This window comes from Canis aureus, chromosome 22 (assembly GCF_053574225.1).
Source record: "Canis aureus isolate CA01 chromosome 22, VMU_Caureus_v.1.0, whole genome shotgun sequence".
Classification (NCBI taxonomy): Eukaryota; Metazoa; Chordata; class Mammalia; order Carnivora; family Canidae; genus Canis; species Canis aureus.
The window spans coordinates 34597166-34617146 of record NC_135632.1 but is presented as its reverse complement, the minus strand read 5'-3'; the positions used below and the strand labels follow the sequence as shown (position 1 = coordinate 34617146).

The 19981-nt window shown below is 35.2% G+C and overlaps 1 protein-coding gene across 4 annotated transcripts in view; it reads left to right on the top strand.

The window, feature by feature from the left end:
* The window catches only part of NGLY1 (N-glycanase 1), a 58017-nt gene extending 38548 nt beyond the window's left edge, over positions 1 to 19469 (top strand). For 3 of the 4 annotated variants that reach the window (XM_077865441.1, XM_077865443.1, XM_077865442.1), the window contains exons 7-12: positions 717 to 862; positions 3033 to 3143; positions 4624 to 4788; positions 8982 to 9167; positions 16284 to 16461; positions 16837 to 19469. In XM_077865441.1, the coding sequence (XP_077721567.1) occupies positions 717 to 862; positions 3033 to 3143; positions 4624 to 4788; positions 8982 to 9167; positions 16284 to 16461; positions 16837 to 17012 (962 nt within the window). In that variant the 3' untranslated portion in view covers positions 17013 to 19469. The remainder of the gene's footprint in view (positions 1 to 716; positions 863 to 3032; positions 3144 to 4623; positions 4789 to 8981; positions 9168 to 16283; positions 16462 to 16836) is intronic. The other variant, XM_077865444.1, reaches the window with a different exon arrangement.
* Positions 19470 to 19981: the final 512 nt, after the last annotated feature.

Sequence of the window (19981 nt, the reverse complement as noted above, 5' to 3'; positions counted from 1 at the left end):
GTGGGCAGACTTACCCTAAATCCCAGTATGTATGTATGTATGTATGTGTGTGTGTGTGTGTGTATATATATATATATATATATATATATATATAATAAAAGCCATGTGAAATTTATATTGTCCTTATTTAGAAGTGACTCATCATCTAAATGTTAAAAAGTTGTTTCCCTTGTTCTCAGATTTTTATTTGTGGTTCTGTTGTTTTTTTTAGGATAAAATGAAACCTTCATTTAAAAATTACTATTCTCTTCCAATCAAATATAGAACATCAATAACCAGAACATAATAATCTTTATTAGACCACCTACTGGTTCTGGGTCTTAAAGGTCAAGAGAGACTGCAGTTTCAAAAGTGGCATTAGCTCCTTCACATTAGCAAAGACTAAACCTGATGTTTTTGATGCTACTATTCAGTATTTCACCTTAGAGTTATAGCTCACATTATTTTCAATTAAGCTTAAAACTGACTACATTAAAGGATATATTCCAAAAACATTTTCAAGGATTTCAAAGAGACAAAAAATTTAAAACAAGTATTCTAGAGTCTTGTGTGCCCCAAAATACTCTGACCTATGAATTAAATTTCAGACTGTTACAAATTATTATAAGATCCTTATCTTAGGAGTTTGTGTGTAGTTGTTGGAAATCATTCGGGTTTTATAAACTTAACTTTTATTTCCTTTCTTTCTGTTGCTCTGTTATCTGTTACTTGAGTAGACCATGTCTGGACAGAAGTCTATTCTCCTTCTCAGCAGCGGTGGCTGCACTGTGACGCATGTGAAGATGTATGTGATAAGCCACTCCTTTATGAAATAGGGTGGGGCAAGAAGCTTTCCTATGTCATTGCATTTTCTAAGGATGAGGTAAGTCATAAGCAAAAGAAAAATTTTTTTCTAAGAATGAAATATAATTTCTTTGCTTTTGGACAGCTTTGAAGGTATTACTGACATATAGCAAGCGGCGTCTATTTCAAATGTATAACTTAATACATTTTGTCATTTGTATGCACCCATGAAACTATCTTTGTAGTTAAGGTAGTGAACATACTCACTATCCCTGGAAATTTCCTTATGCCCTTTGTTATCCCTCTTGCCCCTCTCTAGGCAACTATGGATCTGCTTTCTTTCATGATAGATTAATCTGCATTTCCAGAACTTTACATAAAATGGAATCATACAGTATGTGCTCTTTGGTGCGTGTGGTCTGGTTTCTTTTACTTCTTTTACTTAGCCTAATAATTATTTTGAGATTCGCCCATTTATTCTCCTGTATCAATAATTTATTATATGGGGGTGCCTGTGTGGCTTAGTTAGTTAAGCATCTGCTTTTGGCTCAGGTCATGGATCTCACAGTCCTGGGATAGAGTCCCAAGTCAGACTCCTTGCTGCTTCTCCCTCTCCCTCTCCACCCCCCTGCTCATGTTCTCTCTTGCTCACTGCACTCTCTCAAATAATTTTTTAAAATATTTTTTTTTGTGATTTTTATTTATTTATCTATTCATGACAGAGAGAGAGAGAGAGAGAGAGGCAGAGATACAGGCAGAGGCAGAGGGAGAAGCAGGCTCCGTGCACTGGGAGCCCGGGAGCCGACGTGGGATTCGATCCCGGGTCTCCAGGATCGCGCCCTGGGCCAAAGGCAGGCGCCAAACCGCTGCGCCACCCAGGGATCCCTTTTAAAATATTTTTTAAAAATTATTTTTATTGCTAGGTATTCCATTGAATTCATGTACCATAGTTTATCCATTCTCACCTGTTGATGGGCATTTGGGTAATTTCCAGTTTTTTACTATTTGAAATAAAGCTGCTGTAAACATTTAGGCACAAGTCTTTATATCGCCATATGCTCCCCTTTCTCTTTGAAAAATGCCTAGAAGTAGAATGACTGGATCATATGGTAGGCGTATGTTTAACTTTTTAAGAAACTGCTGAACTCTTTTCCAGAGTTATGTGCCATTTTACATTCTCACCAGCAATATGTGAGAGTTCCCAATTTCTCCATATCCTTGTTAACACAGAGTATGGTCATCTGTTTTGTTTTTTTGTTTTAATTTTAGCCCTTTTAATAGATATGAAGTAGTATCTCATTATGGTTTTCATTTACACTTCTCTAATGACAAATGATACTGAGTATCTTCTTATGTACTTATTTGCCATGCACATCCTCTTTGCCAATATTTTTTCATTGGGTTGTTCATTTTCTTATTGTTGAGGATTCTTTATATATTCTGCATAGGAGTCATTTTTCAGATAAATCCTTTGCAAAGATTTTCTCCCTGTCTGTGGCATGTCTTTTCATTCTGTCAGTGACTTTTGAAGAGATAAAATTGATAAAGTCCAGCTTATCAGTTTGTTCTTTTAAGGATTGTGTTTTTTTCTTTTTCATATGACATATAAGTAACATACAACATTATATACTTGCACATGTACAACATATAATAATTTAGTATTTATGTAGATGATGAAATGCATTGTGCTTTTTGATGTATCTAAGAAATTTTTCCATAGCCCAAGCCATAATGATTTTATCCTGTTTTCTTTAAAAAGTTTTATACTTTAAGTATTATATTTGGATCTATCATCCATTTTGAGTTCATTTTTATATATAGTACACTGTGTATTTTGAAATTCATTATTTTCCATATGGATAACGAATTGTTCTAGCATCATTTGTTGAAAAGGTTGTCTTTTTTCCATTGAATTGTCTTTGTACCTTTGTCAAAAATTCATTCTTTAATATAAATCTAATATAATAAAACAGAACAATGTTTTATTTGTTGAATTTTATGAAATCAACTCTGGAGATAAGTTTTAAAAAGCTGAGTGTTCTGAAAATCTCGTTTTATCACAGTCTTTCTTGGGAGTATACCTGTTAGAAAAAATGAATAAAAAGTACATTCTTTTTTCATATGTTTTAAAATTTTAAACAAAGGATACAATTTTAAAAATCTATTTAAGGATTACATACATTCTAGGTAGTTAGCAAATTAAGGTTGATTTTTAAAATCTTGTTAAATACTGTATTCTGTCATTTGAGGTGGTTGATGTCACTTGGCGATATTCTTGTAAACATGATGAGGTAATCTCCAGAAGAACTGAGGTTAAAGAAGAATTACTTCGAGAAACTATTAATGGACTTAATAAACAGGTATGGGCATTTGGCACTTTTAAGAAGAGATTTGAAGTTTTTATATAATCAAGAATGGCCAGTTTTTAACCCATTGAAATTCTGAAAGTAGTAGCATTATTTTGCAAGCAAAAGTATTCTAATATCATAATTTTTTTTTGTTCATTGAAAATTTTGAGGACTCATTTTAAATATTGTGGGGGTTTTGTGTATTGAATTGTCCCATCTCTTTTCCAAAGTTTAGAAACAAAATTTTAATATATGTAATACTAGACATATATAGTATGTTTTACTTTTCAAAGAAATTATCTCTTGAATATAATTATACACACTTCTCCAAGGGTGGAAATTTTTGAAACAAGGCACAGGAAATTGTTAACAATGAGTACTTCTAAAAAGAGAAACTCAGAGGTTCAAAAAGGAAAATTCAGTTTTTATTTTATATCCCTTTGGTAGTATTGAAATTTTTTACCCTTATACATGTGTAAGGGTTTTTATAATTTAAAAGCCAAACCTAATTTTGCTTCTGGCAAGCAATTAGAATAGGGCAGATCCCCTTAACTCAGTGATTGAGATTCAAGGTGAAGTTTTCAGTCTCTTTGGAATTTCACCTAATGTGCAGCCCTTCAGAGATCCTAACCTGAAAATCTGGAGTATTTACTGGAGCCTCTCACCTTGAAAGGCTCTGAACTCCAGCTTATTTACTCCACAGTACTGTGGTTCTGTAAAATTTTGCTGTTTTTCAGCACGGCAGCCATCATTTTGTGCTTGCTTTCTCACCCTCTTTTGCTCATACCGGTTAATAATTGGCAAATGCCTGGAAGGGAAAGAGTCAGAATATGTTCCTTTCATACAATTCATTTCTTTCCCTGGGATCATAGCTTCTTTAGTTCTGGTTACCTTGGTAGCTTTCTGTTGTATTTAAACAGGTGTGGTGTGTATACATGGGTGTTTGCATTTAATGTTTTGCACGGCTTTTGTACTTCTTTCTTGGTAGGGTAGTTTCTTTTTTTTTTTTTTTTAATAAGATTTTATTTATTTATTCATGAGAGACACAGAGCGAGAGAGAGAGGCAGAGACACAGGCAGAGGGAGAAGCAGGCTTCATGCAGGGAGCCCAACTTGGGACTCAATCCCACGTCTCTAGGATCCCGCACTGGGCTGAAGGCGGCGCTAAACTGCTGAACCACCTGGGCTGTCCAGATAGTTGTTTCTGACATAAGTTAGTCTCTCGTAGCTGGAAGCAGAAATTGCTACCTCCATTTTAAATCTAGGTCATGAAGAGTTGGATATGGTTGTCAAATTATTTTTTTACATAAAGCTTATAAAATTATTTTAAGTTTTCCATAGTGTCTTATTTTCCAAATAATTACACATGAACAAAAAGTTGGTTATCTTTCAAGATCCTGTTAAAATACAAATGTTTTATGTATATTCTTTCTTAGAGACGGACTTCTACATTTCCCTAATATTAATGGCTTTTTTTAAAACATGAATTACAGAGGCAAATATCTATGTCAGAAAACAGAAGAAAAGAACTTCTCCAGAGGATAATTGTGGAGCTTGTTGAATTTATATCTCCCAAAACCCCTAAACCTGGAGAACTTGGTGGAAGAATATCTGGGTCAGTGGCTTGGAGAGTAGCCCGAGGTGAAATGGGTCTAGAGGTATTTAATTCATTATAGCATGATAATCTTCTCACTTGACTGCTTCCAGTACTGTGCTCTGTACCTACAGAAAAATGCACTGGTTATGACCTTTCAATTAACTTTTTAGAGTAATTATTTTAAAAAATAAACATTTGAAAGAACCAGTAACTGACATATTCAAATGCAGGACTTAGCAAGGCATTTTAAAATGGGATTTTTCTATGTGAACTTTCAGTACAGTGTAACTGTAACTGAGGTACATACAGAAAAATGCACAAATCAGGAATGTACAGCTTAACAGATTTTCACAGATTTGTGAAAGCACCCACAAAACCACTAACCAGAGTGAGAAATAGACCATCAGAATCCAAGGAACAATGAAGAGTTTCTTTTCAGTCACTTCTTACACCACTAAGAGTAACCATTATCTTGGTTTCTAACATCATAGATTAGTTTTGCCTGTTATTATGCTTGGTTAAATGGAATTGTAATATATATACTCTTGTAAATATTTTTTTCTCTTAACATTATTTCATAAAACTCAGACGTTTTGCAGCATGTTTGTGGCACATTTATTCCCATTGCTATGCAATATTCCATTGTATAAATGCAATTTGTCCATGCCACCATTGATAGGTATTTGAGCTGTTTTTAGGTTTTGACTGTTAAAAATTGTACTGTTGTGAACATTTATATACATGTTTTCAGTGAATGTATTTATGCATTTGAGTTAGGTTTGTACCTAGGAGTGGAATTGCTAGGTGATAGAGTAGGAGTTAGGAGTATGTTCAGCTTTGGTTGATACTACCAAGCAGTTTTCCAAAGCTGTTGTGCCAGTTTACACTCTCACCAGCAATGTATGAGAATTTTGCACATTTTTGCCTTTAGTTGGTATTGTCTTTTTCATTTTAGCAGTTCTGGTGGTATATAGTAGTATTATATTGTGATTTTACTTTGCATTTTAGTGATGACTAATGAAGCTGAATGCCTGTTCTTTAAATTTTTGGATATCCTCTTTTGGGAAATGCCTGTTCAGGATTTTATACATTTTAGAGAGCCTTGCTTACGTGTGTGTGTGTGTGTGTGTGTGTGTGTGTGTGTGTATTTATACATATGTATATGTATAGGTTTTATGAAGTACAGTGAGAAATATAATAGAATCTGGATAATTCAGTGGATGAAAATGTTTATTTCTTATATACTTGTTATATGCATCGCATCTAGTATTGCCTACAAATTATCATTGCTGGTGTGATTACTATTATATTGTCAGATTTATATTAAGACATTATCTCTTTTTTTTTAAGATTTGTTTTTAATTTATTTATTCATGAGAGACAGAGAGAGGCAGAGACTTAGGTAGAAGGAGAAACAGTCTCCTTGCAGGGAGCCCGATGCAGGACTCTATCCCAGGGCCCCTGGATCATGCCCTGAAGCAAAGACAGTCAACTGCTGAGCCATCCAGGCGTCTCTAAGACATTGCCTCTTGATTAATGTCCCAAAATTAAATAATGAACAATGGAAATATGCCTATAGTTAGGGGCTAGGTGAAAAGTCATGTGCTCTGTAATGGACGTTAAGAAAGACCTGCAGTAGACCTGTCCCTTGTCCTTAGGAAACTTAAAGTTGACTCACTAAAAATTATTTTATATAAATATCTAGATATGTAATGAAAAAATGCTTGGAAGGAAAATAACCCACCACAGTATCATATCAAACAGTTCCAAAAAACTGGAGTTTTATATCTGCTTTTTCTAAATTTGCCATTGTTGCAACTCTTATCTCCAATAAAGGAATATGTCCAAAATGAGTGAATTACCCCCCAGTAAACTTTGTTTGCTTTTTTGCTTTTTAATTTACTTCATCATCTATAGGAAGCAGTTGAAAGTGTTGGTTGAGCCATAGAATTACAAGATCTAAATTCAACAGATAATTCAAATCACTGCTGATGCAGTGCAAGTTACAAGTTTAAATCCAAATGAAGCCAATTTAAAGAGCTAATTTAATTCACAGCTGTGTTCAATTTAAATAAAACATCGATATTAGGTCTTCATTCTTTTTTCCTTTTATGGTTGGATGTGCTTCCTCTTGTATGGCATATAAGTTGATTAAACTTTAAAAATATGAATTGGGTCATATGCCCAGATTGTCTTCCCTCTTGAAATTTTTTTTTAAATTTCTGACTTAGTGGAAACTATTATGGCCATGGATTTAAAGAATCACTTTCTTCTTTAGAAGTTGATGTTTGTTTTAAAAGTAAATTGAATAATGAAAAATGTCAGTCCTAAAAAGTTATGGAGCTATACCTTAAAATCATTTGGAAAGAGAAGGAAACATTGGTGATATTATTTCCAGAAAGAAAAGTTTTATATCCTAATCTTATATTTTAAATATTTTATGAGGGGCTCCTGGCTGGCTCAGTTGGTTGTGCAACTCTTGATTTCAGCTTGGGTCATGACCTCAGGATGGTGAGATGGAGTCCCACATCAGGCTCCAAATTCAATGCAGAGTCTGCTTGTCCCTTTCCCTCTACTTCTCCCCCCACTCACTTGCTCTCTTTCTCTCAAATAAATAAATAAAATATTTTTTAAAAAGGGTTTTTTATAAAGATTTTGTGAAATATTAATGTTATTCTTACTCCAGATTATTCAGTTGCATACATGATTATGTTTGGTTGCATAAATATCTTTCTTTTCCCCTTGTAAATTAGTTATCCTTTGTAAATTAGTAGATAATACTACTTATAAATTTTATTTTCATTTGGTTTATGTCAGCATCTTTAAAATATCTTCGATAAAGAAGAAAAGAATTGGGAAATTTTGTTATATGCTTGTTTTGAAATGATCATAATTATAAATCATTTTCTAAAAATAAGCTTTTTTTTTTGACAGTATTATTCACAAGTTCTAGGGAATTATCTTTTTTCATACATTTAATGTTACTATTTTAATAATAGTGACAGTGATAAGTACATACACATACTTTTTTTCTTGTTTTGTTTCTGTTTTATGTTCTGCTTGTTGATTCTTAGATATTTGAAATTTTCATATTGTTTAATACCTAGCACCCAGTCTTTAACAAAAAAAAACCCTTGCCTACTCTTTTAATTGATTAGCAAATACTGTGGCAAGACATTGACACAGACTAAAGCAGTGTTTGTCAGTGGAGGATGATTTTTGCCTTCCAGGGCATATTTGGCAATGTCTGATAAGACACCCTGCAATGCACAGGGCAGCCCCTATAACAAAATGCTACTATGCTCATGTCTAAAAAACAAGGGACCATTGTGTTAGTGGCACATAAAAACACAGGACAAATCTATTATCTTCTCATTCAGTGATTTCAGGATTTCTGGGGACTGATTTACATTACAAGAAACAGGGATTTATTTGGGGCTAGAGTGCAATTTTTTCCTGGAATTTAAGTTGTAAAACATAACCTTTTGTAGTAATTTCACACATGTAGAAGATTGTTTCAAGCTATGTGTCCCAGGCACTCTCCTAGTTTAGGGTATCAGGAAAAGACACTCTAGTGAAATGGCTTTAAGTTGAGGCCAGAAGGATGAGAGAGAATCAAGTATATGAAGAGTAAAAAGAATAGCATTCCAGATAGCAAGAACAGCATGTGTCAGGGCCCTGAGGCAGGAGTTAGCTGGACCTTTTTGAGGAGCAAAGGGAATAGTAACATGATATTGGTTGGAGAAGTAAATAGGGAATAGATCATTTTGAGTCCTAGTAGCCTTGGTAAAGGTTTGGAGTTTAAGTACATTAAGTGGAAATCATTGGAGTGAGTTAAGCAAGAAAGTGACATATCCCAATTTATCCCAATTTCTAGAAAATCACTTTCATTGCTATGTGGAGGATGGATAAGAGAGGTAAGAGTTGATAGCTGGGAGTCAACTTTAGGAGACAGAGTCCAATTTGGAGATGTTGGTGGTAGATATGAAAAAGAAATGAATTTAGGTTGAACACAAAGCACAAAAATATAAATCAGAGCTATATATAGTTTATATTTCTCATTTTCTGTTTAGTAATGGTTGGTGTTTTACCTACATCATATTGATCATATTTAACCTATAAAATGCTTTCCAAATTTTTTAATGGCACCAACTTTTTCATTTTCAAGTTGAAGGAATCTTTACTACTGTACATAGCAGTTCCTCATATATAGTCTTCCATATGTTGAAAAACTAATTCTGCTTTCTTTTTAAGAGAAAAGAAACCCTGTTCATTCCTTCTGAAAATGAGAAGATTTTGAAACAGCTCCACCTTTGTTATAATATTGTGAAAGATCGTTATGTCCGAGTTTCAAATAATAATCAAACCATTTCTGGATGGGAGAATGGTGTGTGGAAAATGGAATCCATATTCAGAAAAGTTGAAGCAGACTGGAACATGGTAATTTCATGCATGAAGCTAGTTTAAAATTTTGTCATTGTTTAAGCAAATATAGATTGCTTGAATTGTGTATAATGTGAAAATTGATATATCAAAATCACTTTTATTAATCTTCAGACCTGTAAAAGAAAACCTGCTCCCACGTTTAATCAAAAGTCCCTAAGAAACGTGTGCATTTGTATCAAGGAAGCATCCATTTTCATCAAAGAGGCTAAACTTAATTCATTCATGGGGAAAAATAAGTGTATGGCCAATTTCGTGACTAGTTTTTGCATGAATATATAAAATATACTGTTAATTAATTCCTTCACAGATACTTACTGATTACCTACTAACTGCAGGCTATTGGGGACTCTAACATTTAATCCAAAGTCCCAAGAGCTAACTGTTTAACACACTTTCATTTCATAAGAATGTGGATGATTAAGCAGCAATACTGGTGTTTTCTTCCCTGCATCCTATAAAAGAAATGGATACTAGGACTATAGTAGTTCACTTATACCAACTTGTACATTGTTATCACAGGTTATCTGTTAAAAGTGAGGAACTTTGCTTTTAAACTGCCCTCCCTTGGATACACACCAAAAATGAACACAAAACTATTCACATGACCTCAATAAATCTAACCATATTGTTACCTTTCATAAGGTAATCAACTTATAGGGAACTTTTAAAGTTGATTTGCCAAGATGTTTTAGTAGGAAGAGAAGTTGCTCATTTGTAAGACGCATTGGCTAGATTTAATAAATGAGTCACATAATTCTTTTAAAAATAAAATAAAAAGTGAGTCACAGATTAGCAGCTGCTAGTGTTTATGAGCATCTCCTAAATACTTATCACTGTCCTAGGCATTAATCAGAATACAGAAGACATACAGAAATAAGATCCCTGTGGGGTTTTTTTTCCCCCAATCATAAGTTTTTGTTCTAAAACTTACCTCGGTGCTTATTTTGGTGATCTTTCTGTATTAAACCAAGAATAACTTACAACATTATTAAAATTGTAGGTTTAGGAATTTTCTTCTTGAGTTCAGATCAAATTGAAAATTTTATGTATATCTGTAGTTGATCATATAGTTGATGACAGAGGATGAACTTCTCTGGAAGACAGACTATCCTTAACCTAAAGATTCTTCTGAACAGAAAGCAGGATAGGATAGACATGTCACTTATTCAAGGAAAAAGCTGTCCTTGTGGAACTAAAGAAAGAGTATACCTTTCTTTTTCACCAGCAGTGTTAATGTAGAAAGTTAATGGAGAAAATAATGACATTCTGCAGAAGATGTGGTGTGATGAGAAACAGATCAATTCTATGACATGTTTTTTTCTCTGTCTTGCTCACTGAATGCCTGTTATGTCCAGTGTTGTTCTCAGCTACATGGATAAAAAGATAGAGACACAGTTTCTGCCCTCACCGTCCTAACAGGGGAAGCTGAAGCATAAACAGCCATCTTACCCACGATGCAGAGTGCTATAATAAGGATATCAACACATTGCTATGGAAACACCGAGGAGGGAGTAATTAGCTCTGGGCTGTGGGAGTTGGGGAAAGCTCCGCAGAGCAGGCGACATTTGAGCTGGACGCTGAAGGATGAGTAGGTGTTCATAAAGCAAGGGAACAGTAGGGGAAAAGCATGGAGTACATGGCATGTTTGGAGTTCTCTAAATAGACCATGTGGCCAGAAGGTGTATTCTCTGAGTAAGATTTAAATGTAAATGAGATATGCAGAGCCAGTAAACAAAAAACAGGCTCCTACTCAGAGTTTATGCCTTGATATACCTGTACAAAGGGCATCACTTTTAAAAGTTAAATAAATTTGTTTTGAGTTGTAATATGTAATATCAAATGAAAAATATTAGAATCTTAATTATACTTGCAGAGCTTAATAACTCAAAAGTAATGTATTGCCATTGAACATTGAATTTTCCACCCAAGTCAATATTTTTAGTTTTGTATTGGCATGTTCCCAATTAGGGAATCTCTAGCTCCACTAAAAGAAGAAGCCTATTTCCCACCACACCTTTCCTCAGTAACTTCCAGCTTTGAATCATGACAGATCACATGCAGCCTGCCCTCAGATATTTAAAGCAGATTTTTGACAATTGGGAGAGTTAGCCTCCCAGGAACACAGAGACTTAATAAACGTTACTACTTAACAAATACACAGTTCAGTGATGTCTGATTCGGAAGAAATATAAAAAGCTGAATCAAGACCAGTATATCTTTTAGGAGGCAAATGATAACACCTTGATAAAAGTGTTAATAGCCTCCTGATTATTCTGCCTGCATCTCACAGTTGTTTTCCATGCTGTTAAGCCAGAAAAGCATTTTCTGGACCCCAGTTGTTACTGAGTGCTCTTAGGGTAAGAAACAGCTCAAGTCTCTCTGAGTCTGGCCTCTGCCTTCTCTGGCCTCACCTTGCACTGTGCTACCACCTTGCTCTCCATTGCACTGCTCTTCTGCTCTCTCCATTGAACCTCTTTTTACTTTCCCTTTTATTAGATTCACTTATTTCTTTGCTTAGAACTTGGTGTAAGCCTCACTCCCTCTAGTCCCAACTAACTGGATCCCTTTCCCCCTTTATTCACTGTATCATGTACCTCTTCTTCATGACATTTATTGAGCAAGTTTGTGTAAGAATAGATTGTCTCTGTCCTACTAAAATTGTAAACATTCTCAAAGAAAAGACTTTGTCTTTTTCTACTCACTTGTACTCTCAGTAGCATATATCTAGCATAGTGCCTAATGTTTAATAAAGATTGCTGAATGTAGGAAAGAATGTTTGACTGCATATGGCGTAAGTTCTATACCACCTTCAGGCTGTGCAGAGTGTCATAGGTACTCATCTTCATTCAGACTATGCCTTGCATGTTAAGTACATTGCATTTTTGCAAAGTATCATCTTTGTCACTACACTTTCAGTGTGTAGCATTATGTCAAGAATTGATTCATTTAGCCATTCAGTAAATGTGCATTGTCAGACCTTGTGCCTGGCACTTTGGATCATAGTGGTCAATTATGAGTCAAGCCTCAAGGTGAGAATAGACTAGTAAAGGAGAAGGACATGTGGACCAACTGTTTAGGTTAGTGAGATATATGCCAGAAGATATGACTCTTAACATGACTCTAAGAGAGAGAAGAGAGAAGGAAGAGCCACTGTCCTTTCTTGGATCAGAGATGATGACCTTGCAGAAAAAGTGAAATCTGAAAAGCTTAGAGAAGGAGGCAGAGGGAGAGTTTCTCATTGTGAAGACAGGATGTAGAAGGGAGCAGGAGAGATGGCATGCCCAAAAGCACTGGAAGGGGAAACATCTGGTATGTTAAAGGAAGAGTAAGTAGTAGGGAATATAGGGGAGAAGAGTGGGAAATGAGACTAAAGAGGTGAACAGTGGTCAAGTCCCAAGACCTTGCAGTTATATAACAGGAAACCATGAAAGATTCCAGGCAAGGGAAGGACATGATCACACTAATGATTCAGAGGTAATTCCAGAGGCTACAGATACAAGAAATTAGCATAGTATAGAAAGATGTAAATACAGTGCAGACTGACAATGTCATGTTTGGTTTCAGTGATAGAATGGAATAACCAAAAATGAGATTCATGAGCAATAGCAGTTTACCAGCATTAAATTAAAATGTTGAAATACAGTCGTTCGGCTAGATATGTTCAGGAATGACTACAGAGTGTCTGCTGTACAGCAAACTTCATTAAGCTAATCTGTTTGTTTGTTTGTTTGTTTGTTTGTTTGTTTTTTAACTAGAGTTAATCTTACCAGGCTAAGCAGAAGAATCATTTTAAGAGCATAGTAAAGGGACTACTGGGTGGCTTAGTGGTTGAGCATCTGCCTTCAGCTCAAGGTGTGATCCTGGAGTCCCAGGATCAAGTCCCACATCAGGCTCCCTGCATGGAGTCTGCTTCTCCCTCCCCCTCTCCCTCGCCTCTCTCTCTCTCTCTCTCTCTCTCTCTCTCATGAATAAATAAATAAGAAAAACAGTCCAGTAAAAACCAAACCTCCAGGAAACCATAGCAGTGGACAGAACAGCCTGTCATATAGTAATCAAAAAATCTTGAAGCGAAGATCTTTTGTAGAATGTGAAAAACCTGAAGCATTAAAGAAGCTGAAGCATTAAAGAAGCTGACATGCAAATTGTTCTCAGTCTTGAAAATAGTGGTTACAGCCATAACCCAAAGGACAAGTTTCCATTGTGTACATTATTAGTGACATAGCTTAGACCTTAAGCCATAGACATACTGGTCTCCTTGGCACCCACAGGCTGTGATCTGCCTGTACTATATGCCTTACAGTTGCCAAAAAGGGGCAGGGATGAGTCCCTAGAGGGAGGGGGTGGGATGTTGTATGGATATCAGGTCTGTAGAAGGAAAACTCCATGACTTCTGATTTTACTGTCCTTGCTGCTAAAGTAAGGTAGCTCTTGGTAGCCCCTGAAATTGCAAGAGTGAGCATGTATAAATGCACATGGTAAGTGACACCTGTGAATTAAAAAGCCGACAGCCAAAAATCTGTGTAAGACAACTCAAGAAGAGGAACATCCAATAGTAAAAAAAAAACAGAGGGGGTGTGGTTCTCTAGACCAAACAACTGAATATTTGAAAGCTTATAAAGTTTTTTGTTCTCCTAAATAAATTATAATTACTGGTTCTGTTGCTATTACACATAGAAAGGATTACAATGGAGTGTTTATATAATAAATGGTATTGTTTTGGCACGCTTCAATTATCAAACTGTTATATTCTTAGTAACTTCCACCTATAAAAACACTGAATTAAAATTAGTATATTGTGAGAAAAATATGACATGAATTTTCAATATCAATAGTCTATTTTGTTTCCATATACTGTTTCTTTAGCCTGAGAGACCTTTTATTTTCTTACAATGTTTTGAATGTTTATTTAAGCATTTAAGAATTCAGTGATGAATTCTGTCCTATCCTTTAACTTTTTAGAGTCTTAAAGCTGATGCCTTTAGGACTGAAAAATGTAAATTTTAGAAGAAGCAATTCTCTCAGACGTGTTCAGCAGCTATTATAAACCTATGACGGTTAAAACCACAGTTGTGGCCTGGACCCATGTGGTATAATTAAGACAACTCTGAGGGTAAGCTAGGAATTTGAAACTAACCTGACTTCAATCTGTCATATTTTATGCCCACACTTTTTGGGGGAGGGGATCATTTGAAACTACTGAGTTCTAAAAAGACAACAAGGCATGAAAAAGTATATACTGAGACATAAATCTGAATGTGTTGGTCTTTGGACTACTTTTCCCCAGTCTTTTAGTTTCTTCCAACCACCTTTCTTCCAATAACCTACTGTTCAGCTCATCTTTTCCAGTTAATCCCCTACACTAGCCATGTCTTTGAAGTAGTAATTAGGTTATAGATAATCCCCAGATTTGCCAGTAGTTTGGGATAGATGGAACCAATGACTCCCAGGGAGCATTGGTGGAATTCTCAGCCCCAGGTTCTCCTTACCCACAGGTGTAAGAGGAGCACTGCAGTAGGAACAGGTAGGTATTAGAGGAGGTTATAGTGAGGTCGTCCTAAACTTAAGTGGAGCAATCAACACCATATATCTAGGTATGCCCTCTAGTGCAATTGTTGATTATACATACGTAGTCTGAAGAGATCAAATAGTTTTCCTTGGGGAGTGATTGTTTTTAGTTGATAACCTCCAGCTCACTGATTCTAAAAAACTTTCCAATTCAATTAGCTGACATATTTAACCTGGAAGAAAAACTATAGGTTGTGAAATAGAATATCAATAGACTGCTAGCAGTGATTGATTTTTTTTTTTACTTGATGACTAAAAACAAGTAGTAGGACATTTCCATGACATATGTGTTATATGGTACTTTTGTTGCTCTCAACAAGTAAGTTTGATGTTTCTGGAGGAATATATGTATATGCAGACTTTTAATACTTAAATACTATTTATTAAATCCATGTGAATCCAGAACTGGTGACCCCAGAAAAGTTAAGATTTGGTTAAGATCATACTAAGTACACCTGAAATAAAATAGTTACATTTGGGTAAAGAATTATTGGCAGTTCAAGGTGGAGTGAAATTCTGGAGGACTGTTAAAGATGAGAGTTTAGATTTCAACCCAGTTACTTGCTATACATTCTAGACCATGCAAATGACAGGAACAAAGTGGGCTTTCAAAAACATTAATTAGGCAGTTGGTGAAAGATGAGCATGGAGTCATGACTGTAGTGGTAAGTGCAGTATAAATGAGGAAAGGGTTTTTTTGAGACTTACTTCAAAGAAATGCATGAGTTGTTTTGTGAGTTTGAGCATCTGGGATAACTGATTAAAGAGTCCCAGGGAGCATTGGTGGAATTCTCAGCCCCAGGTTCTCCTTACCCACAGGTGTAAGAGGAGCACTGCACTATTCTTGGGGGTTTGAGCCTGGGTGAATGGAGTTACTTGTGAAAGGCCAAGGCTGTGGATGTCAGCGTTCACGTCCACATCTTCAAGAATGTGGATGAAACTGAGAGAAGATGAGCTGGAAGTAGCCAGTAAACTTGGATGCCTTAAATAGTATACATTAAAAGTGGTAAGGGTGACTAATAATGAAGGAATGGGAGCATATTATTTAGAGAGGCAAGCATGAATACTATATTTTAAACTACTAGTTAATGATGACTTATTTTCTTAACTTAGAATATATAGCCCATCTCGCTCTAGGAAATCTTATCTAAAAATCCAGATTTAGAAAAGAAGATAAAGAATAATTGTATTTAAAAGGATTCTTCATTTTCACCAGGATTCATCCTAAAGGTCATATGAGATAGCTGGACTTAACTAATTTAAAAGAAAATTTGATTTACCAAAATTTGGTTAGCATGCCCCCCTTAGGGCTATACTTACCAGTGCACCTGTATCCAAGTATCTTTCTTCCAAACCAAAATATACTATAGGAAAAATTGCTGATGAAATGCAAAATGTTCACAGTGAAAATCTTCTCAGTGAGGAAGAAATTAGATTTTTAATAATTTGTATATAGTACCCTACAACAGTAAGACTTTGACTATATGTGTTTTCTGCATTATTTTATTATTTATAACAATTCTTTGTTCCCCTCCTCCTTTGTAGGTATATTTAGCCCGAAGGGAAGGATCATCTTATGCTTATATTTCCTGGAAGTTCAAGTGTGCATCAGTTGGCCTAAAAGTAGATAATGTTTCCATTAGAACAAGTAGTCAAACCTTTCAGACTGGAACAATACAGTGGAAATTGCGATCTGAAACAGCCCAAGTAGAACTATTGGGCGGTAAGCATTTGACTAGAGAATTAATCGTGACGTGTATTTAACACTCTGAAGAATAATTGTACTTGAGTTGCTCATACCCAAGATTCATTCATAGTACTGCAAGTAAAAAAAAAGAAAAGAAAAAAATTAAAACTTGTATAACCTTATTCTAATAAAACCACTTCTGTTTTTTATTGTGAAATACAAATGGATAAAGAAAAACCATTTCTTTTGTTTCGAAGGACATATTTCCTCCATAAGGGATAATTTGTATTTATCTTTTTAAGGGTTGATTTTACCTACAGGTTAGGTATATAATATGTATTCCAAAACTATTTCTTTATATTCTTTAAGTTACCAAAAGCAAAGTATTAATTATTTTTTTTCCTCCAACAGATAAAACTCTTCGCTCATATCATGATTTTTCTGGTGCCACTGAAGTTATTTTGGAAGCAGAATTAAGCAGAGGAGATGGTGTTGTTGCTTGGCAACACACCCAGCTGTTTAGACAAAGCTTAAATGACCATGAAGAAAATTGTTTGGAGATAATTATAAAATTCAGTGACCTTTGAGAACCTGAACATTATAGAAAATCTGGCAAAAATCATGGACTTACCGTGTTACAAAGTAGTCTCTTGGTTCAGTGCATGCTTAGTTAGCAATTTACTACCCTCTGCTAGCATTATTTCTTCTGCTGGCTATCCATCATGTACCCCCTCATGAAAATATATCTTTATACTATGGACCATAATGAAACCTTGAATTAAAAGCTCCCTTCCATATGTGACTGTAATTTGAAGTAAAGTCTTGCCTCAATATGAGATTTTAATCTAAAAACCATAAGTATAGTTTTAAAAGTAAAATGAAGGTATTCATGATGAAGTGCTATTCATGATTATGATATAATCTTAAGCTAATAATAATTTGACATTTTTTGATCAGCCATTAATTTCTTCATAAGTAATTAGATTTCCTAATATTTTTAATTTTTAATAAATGTGAAAGTATAGTATCTCCTAAGTTATAAGCGTGAACATTTTTATGATTGTAAATACATAGGCATTTAAGAAATAAAATGAATTATTTTGCCTTATATCATTTTAGTGGTTACTTTGGCTAAATAAGAATCTGATAAGTATGCTGAACATTGAAAACTGTTGGAATAGATAGGAGTTACGAAAATAACATTGCGTATATTCAGATATATTATAAATTCATGTGTGGATGGTTCAGAATATGCTTTACTTTTGAGTTTACTTTTGAGTATTTCTATCTACCTCATCGAATAAAGATCTGATCTGTTCTTGTCTTTGAAACTATGTAACGAGGTTCTACAGTATATGTTAATCAAGAGTTTTTGGTGTGTCCATATAACCCCTCCAATTGAATTTAGTGAACATTTATTAAGCATTTGTGTGCAAGTGTGGTGATAGCACCAAAGGAGGCAGTGGTGAGAAGGATACAGCTCCTGTACTCTCACTATCTTTGTGATGTTCTGCAAAGTTCTCAACTCTTCATACAAGAAGAGTACATTCTCAGAGATTCTCACCCTGTGCAACTCAGTAGGACATTCATATGCATTATAAAAAATGCACTAAGATCCTGAACAAAGGTCTTATATTTGCTTTTTAATTGTAGTCAAACTGTTGAGGATCAGTTTCTTGCTAAAAAGTTACATTTCAAAAAATTTTTCATATATCTCAAGGTATGAGTCTTGAATATTAGAAAGTTTTCTGGAATTTTCTTGGATTAATCATAGTTTCATATAGTAGCCAAATACATAAATTTGGAGAGCCTTGACTCTTACCTGTCTTGAAGTTTCTGGTATTGGCCCATGAGTATTGTGATGAGCAGATCAACCAACCAACCCTCTTAACCCTCATGAGAAAACCTAGAGATGATAAGAAAAATGTCAGTCTCAACTGAATGTATCTCACCCATGAAAAGGATGCATTCTAAATGTTACTGTGGCAGTAAGCAGAAGAATGATTAGAGTTCAAGTGTCTTATTTTTATAGAGGTGAAATGTTGAGGAAAAGTAGTTGCACACTTTTCTGAAAGGTATTCCACGAGACTCTCAACCCCAAGGGTACCTGATACATAATAATATTCTATCCTACAGAAATTTTTTGGCAATAGTACAGAATTAATGAAGCAAAACAATTCTCCATAATGAGTAAAGCTAAGTGACAGTAAACTGGAAAGGCAAAAGTAACAGGCAAGGAAAGGTTAATTAATAGGACACTCTTCCTCAATAAAGTGGCACTAATCTTAGAGCACAGTTTATGTAAGCAGCCTTTTAGTATCTTCTTACTTAGAAATACATGGTGTTGTGCCTAAAGTGAGTCCCAGATCACTAAGAGGGTACGTCCACCACCACCTTGAAACAGGCTCTGGTTGACCAGCTTTCTACTGCCATTGCTCAGTGTTTAAAAAGGGTTTCTACTTCTGCTTTAGGTCAAGTCCCATCATGACCATTTTTCAAACATTGTTACAGTGGGTTTGTATAAGGGCGGTTTAAAAACGTACTTGTGCTGAAATTCACATCCTCAAGATGAATAAGAAGCTACATCTGATAAAATTGTAAGCCTTATCAGTTTGCAAGGAAAAGAAGTGCCTCGCATTAAAGGAGGATTGGAGAATAGTTTATGGTGGACTTTTGGGATAGGAAGCGTTGCTGGTGATAACTTCACCCGGACTCCTCACTTTTCAGAGGAAACTCAAACCCAGAGAACTTAAATGACCTGTCTAAACAATGAGTTGCTGTTTTAGTAGGTGTTGGTGAATATAGCTACTTTGATAGGAATGTTCAAGTTTGAGGTGTTAAAATTGTTATTAGAACCAATGATTTTTCTAATTTATAGGTAAGCTTTCCTGGAGAACAAATTGATTGTAATTTGATGATAGATTGTTCTAGATATGGATGCTTTGGTGGTTGTGTAATAATTTTTTAAACATTTTTTTCCTCTGTAACAATAAATTGTATGTTGATTTTATAGCCCAAGTGAATACACTCTTATAAACTAATAACTCTGACTCAGGTGGCATTCCTTCCTTAAATACTCTTGGGGGAAGAAGAATAAGAATAAACCAACACAAGTCATGATTGGTTTTATTCCACTTAGTATGTATTCCAGTCACATCTTTATATGGACCAAAACAGTGCTTTATTTCTGGTATGAAATTTAGAACAGACATGAACGAATGATGGTCACCTTTGTAGTGTGTATGAATGCCAATGACATCAGTGTCTCATTCGATCATAGTGGCATCATATCTAAGCCTACTGACATTTTATGTATTTTGAAAGGGGTGCCAGCAGTATTTTAATGCCATTCCCTATCATTATGACACCACAAGTGAATACAGACTCAGAAGTTGAAACCTTGGGACGCTTGGGTGGCTCAGCCGTTGAGCATCTGCCTTTGGCTCAGGGGGTGATCCTGGAGTCCCAGGATCGAGTCCCACATCAGGCTTCCTGCATGGACCCTGCTCTGCCTATGGCTTCTGCTTCTGTGTCTCTCATGAATAAATAAAATCTT